The following is a 16,660-nucleotide window of genomic DNA, read 5'->3' on the forward strand; positions in this document are numbered from 1 at the left end:
TTGCTCTCTGTATAATTATAATGAGGACAATGAAAATTAAAATGAGGGCATTTTTCTAATCAGAAATAGTAAACACTTTAAATCTCACAAAATACATTTTCTTCAAGTATTAAGAGTTATAAATACTTTTCTGAATAATTAACTTTTGGGTTTAACTGATGGCTAAAAGACAATTCCAAAATCTGATTAAAAATAATTAATTACACAGAAACATTTTGATTTCCAAAATATTTTAAATAGGGCTTGACTACCTAAGTCTACCAAAATAACAGTAGCATCAGTGTGGAGTGGTGATTCGTCGCTTTGGTGTTTCCTTTCAGTCAGGCCATTACCATATTTCCAGATGCAAAACTTATTCTCCCTCTTCTCCTTTTTAATATTATTATTAGCAGGATTCAACTTAATGATTAGAAGGCTGATTATCTGTACTTTTCCACAGTTCATCACATTTTAATAATTTCTAGGGATCTTCTTAAACCACTGTTTGTTTGATTTTTTTTGAGAAGTAATTGAAGTCTATGAGTAGCTCATCCCAGTGGAAAGAGACTAACATGGCAATCTGGTCGGTCAGTGGTTAAACTAACACACTGCTAATAGGAGTAAAAGGATTAGCACTGAGGTATAAACCTTAAGATTTGAAACTGTTCAAATTAGCATTGCTGTTACAAACACAATCCCTTTTTTTCCCCTAATATCATACAAGACTAACACTGAGAAAAAAGATCTCCAGTAATAATAAAAGATATACCATAATAACAGTATTATTTTGAGACTTTTGCAAACAGCAGTTGTCTTAGGCATCATTATTAGGCATTCTTTAAGATCACACTTCACATAAATTGCTGAGTTGCATTTACAAAAATAAAAAAGCTATTATTATTTCTACTATTATCATTATTTTTAGGTATAAAATACTATAAAATTTTATAGTAGCTTTGTGAAGATTGCTTCCATGCAGATGTTCATTGGTGATGATTATTAAATGCTGCATTAATGTACATCTAACAAAATGTCATTTTATTATGGCTTTACCTGACCCAGTAAAAGTGTCAAGCGATGCATCTCCAGTTGTTGTTGCTGTTTCACTGTTGTTCATGGGTTCTGTTTTGACTGCAAGAAGAGACACTACATAGAAGAATAGTAGACATGAGAAAAGTAGACATGAGATTTGACTTCTAGATTTGTACTGGAGTCCTCATGCCAGTCTCACTAGTGGCAGTCCAGCTCAAACAAGCACACGTGCAACAGCTTCAACCTTCACTCTATTACCATACTGAGACAATCGACAGGAATCTGACAGGAATGCCCATTTATCTACATAGCTCTGTATCTGTGCACTCATCCAGCTATTGGTTTTAGCAACTGGAATGTCTTCTGGGGAGATTTCAACATAAATCTAATTGATTCTAAAAATACCCTAAGAGTAGCATAGAGGAAGGAAACATGAGCTGTCAAGGGATGTAGCACATAACAAAAATAGTTTTGCCTGACAAGTAAAACAATTATATATAAAACAAACAATTATGGTTTCATGCTAATACAGAAGCAAATTATTTTCACAGTGCCAGCATGTTTTCTTTCCCTTTCCCCTTTTACAGAGTCTGTGGGGGCCTTTTTGAGCTAGGTCACCCACAAGCAATTTTTCATAACAGAAGAAAGACGTTTGAAAGAAAAAAGCCAAAGAACTAGAGTAGGACACAAATGACAGCCATGACAAGTCAGCTTCTTAATCAGAGGTTACCAAACAGTTTGGTCTACTCTGAACTCAAATTTATTTCTTAGGGATCATCATTCAGTATTACCATCCAAGCTGTAACTGAAAGCATAAAAAGCACCACAGAGCCAATACAGATTTTTGTAATTAAGTATGTTACCTGGACAGAACATTTGGCATGGACTTTTGTAATAGAATCAGTTGATGTGGTAAGAAACAGCAGTAGAGGATACGCTGCAGGTCCTATTAGCTGTCTGACTGGCAAATAGGGAAACCTCAAGATATTAACACAATTTCTTCATGAAGGTCAGTTAGAGTTGGGCATGGACATTCATCACATGCTTATGGATATCACAGGTTGGTGCCCAGGGCCACAGAGTGAAGAGGCAATGAAGACCTGCACAAGCAACTACCACAGTTGCATGCCAGGTATCCAAATTCCAAGGGCACAGCCTGGGATTTGTGAAGAAGCCTTTGCTGTGACAGCCAACCTGGCAGAGCCCCCCAGCAGGTCTAACATACGCCAAGGAAAGACTTTCTCTGCCAGCTGGTTACCTGACGCCGCTGAGAGGCCTCAGCTAAGCTGACCAAAGCTCTCATCTGTCAACATCACTGCATCCACATTTGACTGCACTGGCAACAGAAAGGGAAAGGGGGGAATTTCATGTTCTGAGCTGGCAATGTATTTAAAAACTGTGGCACAGATTCAAGTAACCTAAATCAAGTGTATAAAAGGTGCCTACTAATCTCCCTTTATGTTTAGCTGAGACAGAGAGGTACTTCCAGAGGTTGATTCAGTCCAAGTAGGGCCTGAGCTGCCCTCAAGCTCACCAACCCTCATACAGTCTGCAGAGGAAAAGGGAGTACATGAGATAAATAAAGGATTTTGTTTCCTCATGGGAAAAACATCCAGAACTACACCTACAGACCCATTCTGCTATTCTTTCTTCCCTGTGTCTGTGAGCACCGTGAATTGTTCATTAGAAATTGCACAGCTACCAGTAAAGCTGCCTGTGAGAAGCCCTGTGCGAGCTACCTCTCCTACAAAATCACATCCCATTTCCAGCCACACTGCCTAATGGATCTTACTTCAGGAAGTCACATGGGATGCTGCTGACGTCTACAACTGTAAAAGTGACCTGTGCTGAAGTCAAAGGGGCACCTGTTTGGATCAAGCAGGAGAAATTGGGATGCTTTTGTCTCTGTGACTGGTAGAGTGCCTTGCAGAATTGACAGTGCACCAGTGCCAAACAAACCAGGTAATACCTTCTGGTTTCAGTTATACAGTTGTATCTTTCCATCTACTGTCTGAGATTAAAAACTTTTGAATGTGTGTCTTTTGAATGTAAACTTCTTTTCATTATTGTTTCTTTTTCATAAAACTAACATGTCCAAATAGTCTCCCTGCAAGCAGAAGGATATTAATTCAATATGGAATCATTAGGGAAGAATTTTAGCCACATTTTTTCAAGCTGTCATGCACTCCTCATTTTGCTAGCTATTTTCTTTTCAATTAAAATAAAAAAAGCTGTGACAAAAACAACCCAAAATGAAAAAGTAATTCTGAAGAGCAATAGAGTAATCAGTCATTCCTATTTCTATAATTATTTGAGATGGATGTGATTTTATTTTCATCATATCAATAAAGCACATATCAAGAAGTTCAAGGGTCATTTGTCACAGAATGATGGCCTCCATTAAACCTCTCAGTCGTGTGGAACATGTATGGTTGCCTGAAGTATCAAAACTATCTAAATTAATTTATTTGCTGATTACTACACACAGATGCTTCTATGTACTTCTGCAAAGTCTGGGCATCTACCTACATGAAAAAAAAGTACTTTTTAGTACCTTTATCTCTTTCTGTTCAAGAAGGTATTTCACTATTCCATAGTGAGCTACAAGAGTTCAGTATTGCATCCAAGAAGACAGTATGTGTTTAACTGTTATATTTAACAAAAACTTCAGTCATTAATTGAAATGTTTAGTTTAGAATTGTGTCTAGTTCTGGTTAATGCCAGTTGCACTGCCCTGCCATCAGCTTGAATAGACATCATCTTTTTTCTTTCCCTGTCAAGCAAATAATCTAAAACAAAAGAAACACTCTCCTGTACTTGAGGAAAATCATTATATTGGCATTGAATTTTGTTGGAAAATACCTATAGAAATTGTTTTTGTATGTGCTTGACTTTAAACAGTTCTACTTTTTTGCATTCAGATTTCATGACAGTAAGGAATTCATGAAGGTCCTTCCTCAGTGTAGCTGGAGATTTTTACTATTACTTATTTTTCTTTATGATTTAAGTCATTAAATAAAGAAGGGAAAAAGCACAAAGCTAACTAAGGAAAAATAAAATAATCTAACATCAGTTTAAGAGAAATGGGTTTTTTTTTGTTTGTTTAATGTATTGAAAGAATGAAAATAAAATGAAAAGCAACCTCTAAATGGAAATACATTTGAATGCTGCTAGCAGTGACGACAGCCCGTGTTCTGCTTTCAGATGGGATAGAGCAAGCAGCTCTGTGCTGCTTAGTTGCCAGCTGGGCTTAGACCATGACAACACAGTGACAGGTGATGTGATACCAACATCATCAGGTGCTGGGGCACGTGGTGTACAAGGAGACCTAAGAAGCTGGGCTTGTTCTGTCCTAGGAAGAGGAGGATGAGGGGAGAGCTAATTGCTGCCTGCAGCTATCTAATGGGAAGGTGCAAAGATGACAAAGAACAAAGGCACACTCACCTCAAAAGGTGCCCTGGGAAACAACAGGTGGGAACAGATACAAGCTGCACTAAGGGAAAAATCCAATTAGATGTAGGAGGAAAATTCAATGCTGCCTTGAGCGACATGATCTAACAGCGATGTTGGCTCTGCTCTGAGCAGTTCTTGGCCCAAATGACCTCCAGGGATCTTGTCCAAACTTCATTACTTTAAGGCTAAATCAGAATACAGCTCCCAACAAGCAACAACTTCTACAATAGACCTTGATGAAATGACTTAGCAGATCAGATTAGACTGCTATTCTGCTGAGCACTTTTTTATTTTCTCTAAAGCATTCCTCTATGTTAAGGACTGAAAATGAATGCAGAGTTTTAGGGGGAAGAAGTGCTAATACTATGCATGAAGGAGGACAAGCAAGTGCAACAGAAGTTACAGCAAATATATCTGATTTTAAAAGCTCATGTAAAACAATAAACCACACAGCTTGTCACAGGAATGATTTTCCTCTTTCTTTTAGCAAGCCTTAAGAGTTTTCCTTGGGATATACTCAACAAGAAGCACAATTCTAAATATTCTACTGCCTATGGAAAATCAGATTAAATACAAGTAACACATTGTATTTCCTCACTAGTAATAATTAGTACTTAAATTGTTATCTTCCACATTTACCTGAACATGCTGAACAGTTAAAAGAGGTGACAGCCCAAGTTATCTCAGTCTTCCTTGAACTTAAAATCTTGTAATTGAGCAGAAGCATTCACATGGAACAACTTATTCTAGTGCAAATGATCTTTTGTGTTCAAGTCAACTTTGTTTTTTCGTAAATTTTCTTTGCACATATGTTTTACAAATGGCAAGCTGATTCTTAGGGATTTTTTAAAAGGACAAGTTTTTCAAATCTTCCTAACTTTAGTCTTAAACCTGCACAACTTAAGCACCTTTGTAATGACTTGTAGAGAAACGTGAGTGATCCATGTTTACATCTATGATTAATCCCATATGTACTGCAACGATGTCATAAATACAGTTATTATTAATCCTTACAATTTATGACAATTAATAATACATGTCAGGAAACTCATAAATGAAAACAACAGCTTGGAAAATTTGGCCAAAATTTTGTAAAGTGGCAAGTTACATGTGGCAGCACATTAGACATAAGCTTTGATTAATAATTAAACTCTTAGTAGGAGTAAGAACAATACTGTCAACCTTGACTTGTGCTCAGGTAATCATGCAATACTGTACTTAAAAACAAAAGAAAAGCAAATGGGCATTCTGTGAAAATTCCATCGGTCTGATTTCCACCAGTGCTGACTACTGGCAATTCCCAGCAATGCAGAACACCACGAGACAATCCCAGTCACTCAGATCATGTAGACAGCTAAGCTAATTATAAGCGGGTTAAATTCTCCTTGCTCACCAAATGACTTTCAAAGCATTGTAAGATAACTGCTTGTGGCAACTTCCTAACAGTTTTCTGGCTGTGGGAAAAGCGTTTGAGAAAGGGTAGGGAAAAAATTCTTGGGGTGAGGGGGAACCCCATAAGAACGTTCAAACTGCGTAAGAAAAAATCAGAGCAAATGGAGAGAGATGTCACACAGCAGTCAGGGAGGCACACCACACACGCATGCACTGTACCAGGGTCTCTCATACTTGTTGCAGAAGAGGGAGTACTGCAACTCAGCAACCAGTCTGCAGTATTTAACACAGTCATGTTGTCTCCTGAGAACAGGAATGGTACAACAGTTCATTTTCCCAGTGTCTGTTCAGTGTAAATGAACAGTCTTCAAGGCAAAGCAATGTTTTGGTACTTTAAGTCAAGCCTTTTAACAGAACTGTATTGGTTTTATGGGTATTATTTTAACTGGTTTATTTATGCACATTATATAATATAGAGGCATCCAATTACTAGTATTCTTTAATAGCATGCTTGAAGTTTTCTCTTCTCTTTATGCTGGAATAAGGATTCTGTTTAAAAATAGGGTTCAGCCCTTCTTTGCAGAGCTCAGTTACCCTCCCAGGCACATCCACTCGTTATTGACATTGACAGACTTTTATTTAAATAGAGTAAGTGAATAAAATGTAAGTGGATTTTCCTTGTAGCCAGAAAGAACAAACAAAAATTTTTTTCTTAGTGCCAACTGTTAAAATAGACAGTAATGCATAAACTCTAAAGAAGGAACTCCTGTTTGACTCATATCCATGGTGTCACTTTCATGGACTGCACCTCAGAATGTGGCACCCTGCCTCCTACTGCTGTGGTAGAATTGGTTATCTGAAAGCATTGGAATATCTGCGTTGTAGTTGTATGGCAGTGCTACAGTATAACCTACAGCAGTAATGACCAGTTACTGCTGAGGAAAATTAACAATCTCTTTATTACCAACTTTCATTACCTCCTGAGAAATGGAATTCATCAGCAAAAAAAAAAAAAAAACAAAAACCTAAGTCTAATTTTGATTAGACTTAGGTAATTGATTAGATCTAATTAATCTAATTTGATTAGATTTAGACATCTAATTTTGATGCACCTCTCTTGATAGGGATTTTAATTTAACATAAATACATGTAACTCAGGGTATAAGAGTAAATTATTACTCATCAAGGACGTATGACACAGAAAATACAATTTATTTTATAATTGTATATCAACAGGTATAAACAAACATTTAACACTGTGCTCAAATCAACCATTCAAAAATTTTCCTTTTTTCATCTCTGCACCTTATTTCAGTTCTGCCTCTTATTTCGGTTGGTACAAATCAAAGAAGTGATGCTGGAATTAGAAATTGACACTTGTATAACTGCCAATTTTTCATCATTCTTGCTGGATTTGTAAACAGGTATATGGCCATTCTTGAAATTATGGTAAAAAATGCATATGACTAAAAACAAGCCAAAACTTTCTGTGTGCCAGCTGTGACTTATACTTACCTCCTGTTCCATTTGTTGTGACTGATGTGCTACTGAGATTTGATTTATCCAGTTTGGAACTACCCGGTGCATCACTGCTTCCAACAAGATTATGAGGACTGGCTAGATCCTGCATTTCCATAGACCTGTTAAAAACCAAGGTGATGGTATTAATGCATTGTGATAGTATCTAATATAATCTGCCTTTTCTATAATAATTTTATTTATTTATTTAATATTGAGAGTTTGCAATGCAGATTAACAAATCAGTGCAGGTTCCTCTGAAATTTTTGCTTTTTACCAAACCTGGGAAAGTAGTTAACAGCAGCAATGCCACAATTTTCCACTTTTCCTTTAGATATTATGAGGTGACACAGGCTTGTGAAACTGCCACTGAAACACATCACAGAGTTCGTGCATAAGGAAGTCAGAACAGGAACTTCTGCCTCTCATTATCTGTATTCCAACCACCAGCAGTTACTGCATCCACACTAAATTATAGGAACAGCCCATATGAGTGAATGAACAGAACTTTCATGTGCATCTGGAAAATTCTTCACTCCTACAAATGTGTATATTCTTCTTGGATCTCTTGATACTTTTTTCTTCTGCGTAATTTCTGGGAAGCTTGCAAAATTTCAAGTGGATTTAGACTGCAATGAATTCCAGCCCCGCAGTTACACTGGAGGCCTGTAGACGGCTTTAAGCAGTGACAACAGATCTGCCTTTCTCAGACAAAGACAGAGCAGACAAGGAACATTTCTTGTTAGACTGGTAATTGCAATCCAATTTGCAGTGTGTGCTCACCTACTCCTTGCTTCATTTATATATTAATTACACAGATTTTTTTCCCCAGAGAAACAATTTTGCTATATATAAGGAAAGTTGCCAGCCCATGTGTAACAAGAGAACGATCTACCATATGTATACTCCAAAGGCCAACAGAAAGATTGACTTTCAGAGGATGTAAAAGCCCTATTACATTGTAGAAGGCTGAGATGGAGAGGAAAGAGATGAACAGTTGCAATAGTTCAGTTACAACAACATCTCCCAGGTGTTCATATTCTGACCAAGACAATCTATGGCAAATCATTAAGGGCAAAACCCAACATCTTAAGAATTTAGTTACAGTTTCATTTTTAAACTGCCTATCTTCTGTGTTCCACACATCGTCCTCTGTGGAAAAACAAACAAACAAAACCCCACTACCTTTCCATCAAATATGGGTCTGCTGGCTGCATCTGGCTTTTTTCCCCTCCAGAAAATGAAATTATCTGGCTTTTGTACTCGTAATTCTGCTGATCTCCTGGATGATTTAATCCCTCACATTACATTAATTTAACCCAAGACAGAGATTCAGAGCTTTCATGTCTTGAATATATTCAAGAAAATGTAGGAAATACTATATCTCTACTGGGAAAACAAATAGAAAATTTACCCAAAGCCACATGAAGCAAAGAATCCCATTTACTCAAGTGAATGTCTGAGTAAACAATGAGATGCACTGGCTAAGCCACTGGCAGGATAGCCTGCCCAGCAGCACTCTTGGATGAGCAGGAAAAAACTGATACTGCTGCAGGCCATGCATCAGCAGGTAAGAATTTTACAGCCATATTCAAGGAAATGCAAAGACATAAACTGAGATTTGAACTGCATTGAACCCAATTTCTTCATCTAATTGTATATACATTTCTACACACCTGTCAGCAGTACATTATATTTATTGTCTACTGGAAATATGATCAGTGTTAGATGAAATAAAATGAACTCAGGTTGTTTACAAGTCTGGTAGGTTTTGTTTAGCAGTTTCTGTACAAGTATAGCAGCTAAAGGTTAAAAAAAGTCTATGGGTTTCCGTCTTGTATATATTTAAGGGAGCAGAAGAATGCGACACAAAATAAACAATGTGTGTTTCATTGCATATACAGTGTAATGCTCCCCACGTGTTCACTTGGCAGTTTTAAATATGATTTCCTGCTGAAGTATGATCAGCACACAGATACCTAATGGGCAGTTCCAGCTTAGAAAATTCACACGTGTTTTTTTCCCATGGTTTGCATAAAAGTTACAACAATTTCTTTTCAGACAGGCATATATCATTGCCACAGATGCAAATACTCCAGCAGCATTTTAGAAGCAAAATCACTGGTTCACCTACCTAGTCTTTTTAAGAAGTATCCCTTTTAAGCACTTTTCGTAGTCAAATGAATCAGATTTTCTTAATCAAATCAGATATTTTTTTAATCAGAAAACTAGGTCCACTAACTCTCATTTTCTTGGCAAAGAATATAAACAATCAAATTTTGTAAAATGAATACTTTTTGTTCCAAACAAGCACGAAAGCTTCTGTGCAGTATTTGTATTTATAGAAGTATTTTTATCGCCCTAATTTATTTTCTGGAACAAATGACATCCCATCTGCAGACATGGCAAGTTAATTAACTAAAAGTATTTTTTAAGTAGTGCCTTCACAAATAGACATTTTTTCTGCAGGAGTAAAAGACATCTCGTACTTATTGGTAGACTATTAAGAATAAAAAGGATATCCAGACCAATAAAATTTTCACAAAACCATGTGTATACCTTGTATTATCCTGGGTGCTCCATCCTGTGTGAACAAGTACAGGGATTACTTTAATATATCCCTATGTGATTCATTTACAGAAGTGCCTTACACGTTACCTTCTGTGTAACACATATAACTCAATTCACTTTTCTGGATGCATTTAGTTTACCTTTAGCCTAAAAATTTCTCAGGAAGATGTTACAGACTTACTAAAATCTTATCTTCTAGTGAATGGAGGATTCAGGAAAAAAGCTTAGTAAAATGGACAAAGTAACTCCAACATCTTGAATTCATTTTGTCAAACTAAATGTTTATCAGAGTCCTGCTTTCACTGACTTAATCAGAAGCAGGTTCAGTATGTGCTTTCCTGCACTAAAAAAAAGTTTAAAAGAAATCTCTGAAGGAGAGAAACCTCTGAAGGAGTAATTAATACTTTTAAGTTTATGCAGCTATTTATAAAAGACTGCTTTCTAGTAAATGTAGAGTGATCCAATTTAGGTGGAATAAAGTTTATTGTTAAAGGTGCTTAAAAAACTACACTGTGCAATTGTATTTTACATATTTTGTTTCTCTGCCTGGCACATAACTGAGCTTTAGTTTTCCACCTCCTGTAATGTCTCAAACTGCATTTAGAATAATTAAGTAAAATTCTACATTGTATAAAAAGATACATTTTGTCAAGAAACAGATTGGATAAGAGTAAGTTTTAATTGTCTCTTGACTGTTTGAAGAAGGTTTGCATTATTCCCAGCTTCTGAGCAGAAACCTGAAACCTGTCAAGACAGATTTGTCTTATATTCTACTTTGGCTGTGCTTAAAGTCTTTGAAAGTTGGTATTTGTACATGCTTAGTGCATCATTTCAGAGGCTTATTGGAAAAGTCTCTAAAACATCCCATTTCACAGAACAGTCTCCCAGATCTCAGTGGGCTTTAACTCCAACCTGTAGACAACTCTACACAACGGAAGAAGGTTTGAATCAAAAATACATTTGTGTGGGGATTCTGGACCTTTCACATTGCAGCATATTCTGTTCCCCAGCTTGAAGTTACATCTTTTCAAGGGTTAGCCTATGCTCAGAAGTGAATTAAGGAACAGCATCCAAAGAGATAAATTCCACCCTCTTCTGTCCCATCTTTACAAGTGTGGATGAATAGAATTTGTGCCCCATCCCAGACCACCAGAGTGCACAGCCCAGCACCATAACCCAACCTTGCATAGGAAGGTGTAAGTAGGACTAATTATGATTGCCCCATTTAACAACTGCATCTCTTTAATTCCGTATAGCTTTCACTTGTGTTGTTATAAAGGCAAAAAGCCCAAACCTTGCTTCTACAGTTGTTTTTAAAATGCCTCTTTTTTTCCCTCCCTTCATAACAATCACATATTCATTTGTGCACTGCTTTTCTTCAGCAGACATAAAATTTATTTTCAGAAAATCTGGGTTGCTATAACTGTGTTATACATCTGCATTTCCAGTTTAAGTATTATTAAGATGGACTAAGAGCGGAGTCCTTCCACAGCTTGTAGCTCCATTGATTATTTATTAATTCTACAAGTAGAACATATTTACCTAATTTTCTTGAAAGAGATGATGTTTAAAAATTTAAACTTTTTGCTTCATAAGCCAGTTCAACCCTTTTTACCAACAAGATCAAAAGTATGAAATAATTTATTAAAAGTTTATAAGAGAATAAATATTCTAATATGAAAACAAAGTACTTCAAATTCCAGCCTAACCAGAATATTTTACAGATACCATTTCCTTGTGCAGAATTTGAAGCAAATCCAAATTACAGGAGAACTGAAAGAAGGACTAGATGGAGGCTATTTAAAATTGAATAATTTAATTTAGTTTGTAAATAATCATAACAAAAAATTTTAAAGTATTTAAAATTCTTTGATAGGAAATTTGCCGCATACATTTCTTTAGCAGAATCTCATGAAAATTCACTGAGGCAAATATGCATTTATTATTATTATTATTATTATTATTATTATTATTATTATTGCTATTATTGCTATTATTACTATTATGGTTAGGTTCGTTTCACTAGTATCCCTCCTGTTGTAACACCAATTCTTAAACACTCCATATTTTCTCACAGAAATGTGGATTCTTGTCCATTTAAGTTATTAGCTACCCTGGAGGTTTTGAAATTAAGCAAACTTTCCCTTTATTTCAAATTAACTTTTAGTGCAATAAGAAGGTTGGATAAGAGCACTGTTCAAACTTGGCTAAATCTGTTTTCTACTGGTATCAGCTCAACTCTCAGATCAACTACACTGTTTTGAAGACAAGTGGATTATTTTTTTTTTCCATTTCACACATAGATTTTTTTAGGCAGATCTTTCAGCCATGTTCTGAACAGGACAAGTGAGCTCACCTGTCTTTCATAATCAGTCTGAACTAGCTCTACAAACCTTTATTCTGACAAAAACAATCAAAATGGATGCACATACACAAATGTCATTTGTCCAATCTACATAAAATCTGCAAAAAAGTTTAAAACAATCAGTAATTTAGATAACACCACAATTACGAAGGCTTTTTTTCTAGTGTTTTGGGGTTTTGTTTTTGAGTTTGTTTGATTTTATTTAATCATATTCATAGTTAGACCAGATATTTTTCATCTTTACTTGCAGCTACAAGAACTGTAAATAATGCAATTAAAAAGAAGTTACACCAACCCTTCAAAGGCTAAGCGGGCAATAAGAAAGAGGGTGAAGAGAGAGAGATTCTGGATGATGGACAGGTTTCCAGGGAATATACAGCTGTATACAAATTCATGTGCACTAACACACAGATACATCCAATCTTATAATAATTCTTTGGTACTCTATATACACAAAAGCACTTGTTTAAATGTATACACAACAAAAAATTTCCCAACACCTTTGCACGGTCTTCACCAACAGTACAACAAAACACACAGCCAAAAAAAACCTCCTCAAATGAGTAACATTTCCAATCATTTTATCAACCCCAAAACACAAGTTAGTATTTTCTTTTCCAGGTGCTTTTACGCTGTTTATGGCAGCCTTTGTAATTTTCTTTGTCACTGTAAAAGGTAAGGAAGGAAGAGCACAACTAATGAAATAAATTTGTTCCGTTAAGACAACTACCCCTTTTGTTTTCCCTGGCTCATCTATAGCCCACCTATAGATCTCCCTAAGCTTAGTAGATGGCCAAAATAGCAGAACTTTTGCTATTCTAGGCACAATATCGCAAAAGCTGCTCCTCCAACACACAAGTTCTGGAAGCTTGCCAGATTTAAAAGCAAATAATAGTACTGGACACTAGCAAGACGTCCTTCCCTCTCTCCTTGAGGCCTCCTTTGTTAACTTGCAAAGCAATACAGTGCTAAGAAGCAGTAAAATAATGTCATGTTATATTGATAAAACCAGTAAATTCTCCTCAGAGTTTTATTTTATAGCTTTTTTTTTTTTTTTAGGAATACAGAAAACAAGTGCTAAACTTTTTGCAATCATTTGGGGATAGGAGGTGGATTACAGCTGTATAATTTCTGTTTCTTATGTGTTTGTAAGTACAGTGTCAACATTCATATTAAAAAAGTAATGGAAAAAGGCAAAAGTAAAGTCACACTCATATTCCAAGAATAAAAATACTTCCATCAATCTACAACCAATGTCAGACAGAGGGTATCAAAGAGAGGGACCTTTAGTAAAACAAAGAATTAAAACATCCAAGTTTTTCTACCATGTTAAGGAATACCACACAGGTAATAATAATAAAAAAATATATCACAAGGTTGAGCTTTGCAAAACTGTAAGTATAAAGTAAGGGCTGTACCAGAATCTCTACGGACTATGTGTTATAAGCTTGAGTATCACCATGCAGCTTCCCAGCACATGAGTTCAAGCTCACAGGAAAAGAACCCATACCCAGATATTGCAATAACTGCACTGTGGAGAGGGTCCTTTTAGTACATAGGAACAATAATTTGAGGAAAATTCACAAGTGCCTAATTTTGTTCAATAGATTTTTCCATCTCAAATAAACTGCCTGTCTTAGAGAGCATGGGACTCCTTAGGTAATTCTTTGGGGCAAAAAAGGGCCCAAGTTGTGATTGTATCTCAGTTTTGCTTTCCTGCCTATTGTTCTTCACCTGGCTATTCAAGACTAATACCAGGAGAAAAAACCCTTCTGCAGACAGTATTACTTTACAGGAGCTGTCTGACAGGCAGACAGTGTCAGTGCCTGGGATGTACTTGGTGCAGAGGGCTCAGCTGAGAAAGCGGGCGAGCGGGTTTGGTGACAAAGGCCAGCATTGTAGCTTGCCCCTGTACACAGCTAGAGAAAAAGACATTTCTTTAAACAGCACTGCAGCATCTTCCCCACCCCCCATTCCCACTTCCCCAGTTAAGCTTTTGCTATCACCCTCCCTTTTTTGACCCTGTGCCACCTTGAGCTTCTCTGAGCTTCCTAACAATTAGGCGTCAGATAGTTGTTGTCTTTATTAAATCTATGTTTCCCTCTTTTCTCACCGTAGGGACAACTGCCAAAAGTTGAAGATTTTGTTAATCTAGTATATGGCTATTGCTTTAGTAAGAAGCTGATATTAATTTTTTTACTGAAAAAGATATATGTATTTGTTCTTTGTGACTCTAGTGAGAAGATATGACTAAATACTTTGAAAGATAATTGCTTAAAAATTTAAGTTTATTTTTGTCGTAAAAGAAAAACTGGTATTTTCTTCTTGTGCCTGAAAGTGAGAAGTTTAGCTTTGCTCTTATGATTATTAAACACACCAATGAATTTGGACGGCTTGGATTGTTGTACTACATAATTGCTGAAAAATATTATTTGCTTAAAAGTCAGTAACTGCATGGCTCCCCTTGTTTCTGATTGACTGAGACATTTTATTTCAGTTTAATGTCATTTAATGTGGTTTCCAAAAAGCCACAGAAAACTGTCTATTCTAGCACAGTTCAGTCAGACACAAATCCACATTACAAACATTTTTCACTGCTTTCTGACTTTTATTGGGAATGAATGTCATTTCCCTGTCACAATTAAAAGACAAGCTAAAATCAATTTGGATTTCCATACTTTTGGATAAAACACAGAACACCTAGGAGCCATTTCTGGATTCTACTTTTGGGCATGTAGCCGACTTGTCCAAAGACAACAATGATTCAAATAAATAAATAAAAAGCAAAACAAATCAGGGGGAGTGGAACATACTAAGTTATTTGCCTCAGCATTATCTTCCAGCTCACCCTCTCTATGCTCAGGATTTGTTCAATTACAAAACACAGATTCAGAATAGGGAAAGAGGCAGGCTGACACTGAAAAGGTAAGTAATGGGAGGTGCTCTTTTTCTATATGCTATTCTTCCATATCATCTCTCCACTCTGAAGTTTAAAATTGGTTTGAGTTGATGAAAGCAAATGATAGTTTTATGTGGGAAACTGTTCCATTCTGATATAATAGACTAATGCACACACAAAAGGCAAAGCTATCCTTCTGGCCAGCTGGATCCCAGCCTTTCAGATATCTTTTCTGGGCTATCCTAATGTGACAGTCACAGTTTTGATGGGATGCAATTTTGGCTTAGGGTTTATGCTCCAATCACTGGAGGAAATATCTGGAAAGAGGCAATGTGGTGTCTGAATAGATAATTTGCATCTTCTCAAGGAAAAAGGCAGCTGGTTGGAGAAAACCACTCCAGAAACCAGAGAAAGAACATCTAAACTAGTAAGTGGTCAAGGACCAGTGAAGGAATAGCAGAATGAGGGGCTGGGTGGTCAATTCTTTTACTCCAGATAGAGACTGGCCCATCCCAAGCCTGGGCATGTGAACAGAAAACACATAAAGATATGCAGGCACCTGCTACTTAACAAAAACAAAACAAAACAAAACAAAACAAAACAAAAACAAAACCAAACCAAACAAACAAAAAAACCCCACTCCAAACAAACAAAACAAAATTCTAAAGTAGGTTTTGAAGTCCTTATGCGAGTATTTAAGTAAATCAAAAGTGATAATGACAGCACAGTTCCATGGGGAGCTGTCAAGTACCCAACTTACACGAAATATAAACTACCAGTTTACAGATACATAAGATCTAAATGCAAGTCTTTGGATCCCAGGGCCACATTTTCAAAGAGTAGTTCACCCAACAGCTTCTGATCGCTTCCAGATGTGACAGGCACTTGCAAATGCTGTAGTTCTGACAACATAATGTGCTGTGTCATAAACAAATAACAAACACTTCTGTGGAGATGACTGGAATGCAAACAGCAAGCCTGTGGCCTTCCCCCCTATGCCACTACTTCTGCAGAACAACTGCTCAGAGTCACATCTGAAATATCTGCTGGAAATTTGAGAGTCCCTTCTATATCTCTGACAGGTGACCTGGCTGTACATAAGGAACAGGTAACAAATCGAGTGACTGAAGGATCTCAGAAAGTCCTTTGGTGGTGGTTTTGAGTCTGATTTGAGCAACAAAGACTGTTTCTCATATGCACAGAGGAATGTGGAGATGATCAGCTCTGCCTGTTGCTAATCTGCTCTTTGTAAAACACAGCCTTCAAAATGTCACTGCTTACTGCAGTGATAATATTATGAATTTAAATATAATAATGTTAACTGTATTCATGTCAAACAATATTTAAGCAAATATAAAAGTGGGAAATCCGGGATGAAGGGCTGGGAATTTTGCTGTTGGCTTCAGTGGAACCTGGACAGCATGATGTAAATATGAACTCATATTTTCATT

At 36.5% G+C, this 16,660-nt stretch overlaps 1 protein-coding gene across 1 annotated transcript in view; it reads right to left on the bottom strand.

Annotated features, from left to right (window-relative positions):
- EYA4 (EYA transcriptional coactivator and phosphatase 4) overlaps window positions 1–1,102 on the bottom strand; it is a 38,148-nt gene extending 37,046 nt beyond the window's left edge. The window contains exon 1 of the mRNA XM_053938009.1: window positions 1,033–1,102. Coding sequence (XP_053793984.1) covers window positions 1,033–1,096 — 64 coding nt within the window. The 5' untranslated portion in view covers window positions 1,097–1,102. The remainder of the gene's footprint in view (window positions 1–1,032) is intronic.
- Between the last annotated feature and the right edge of the window lie 15,558 nt (window positions 1,103–16,660).

The sequence above is a fragment of the Vidua chalybeata genome, chromosome 3 (assembly GCF_026979565.1).
Source record: "Vidua chalybeata isolate OUT-0048 chromosome 3, bVidCha1 merged haplotype, whole genome shotgun sequence".
Taxonomy (NCBI): domain Eukaryota; kingdom Metazoa; phylum Chordata; class Aves; order Passeriformes; family Viduidae; genus Vidua; species Vidua chalybeata.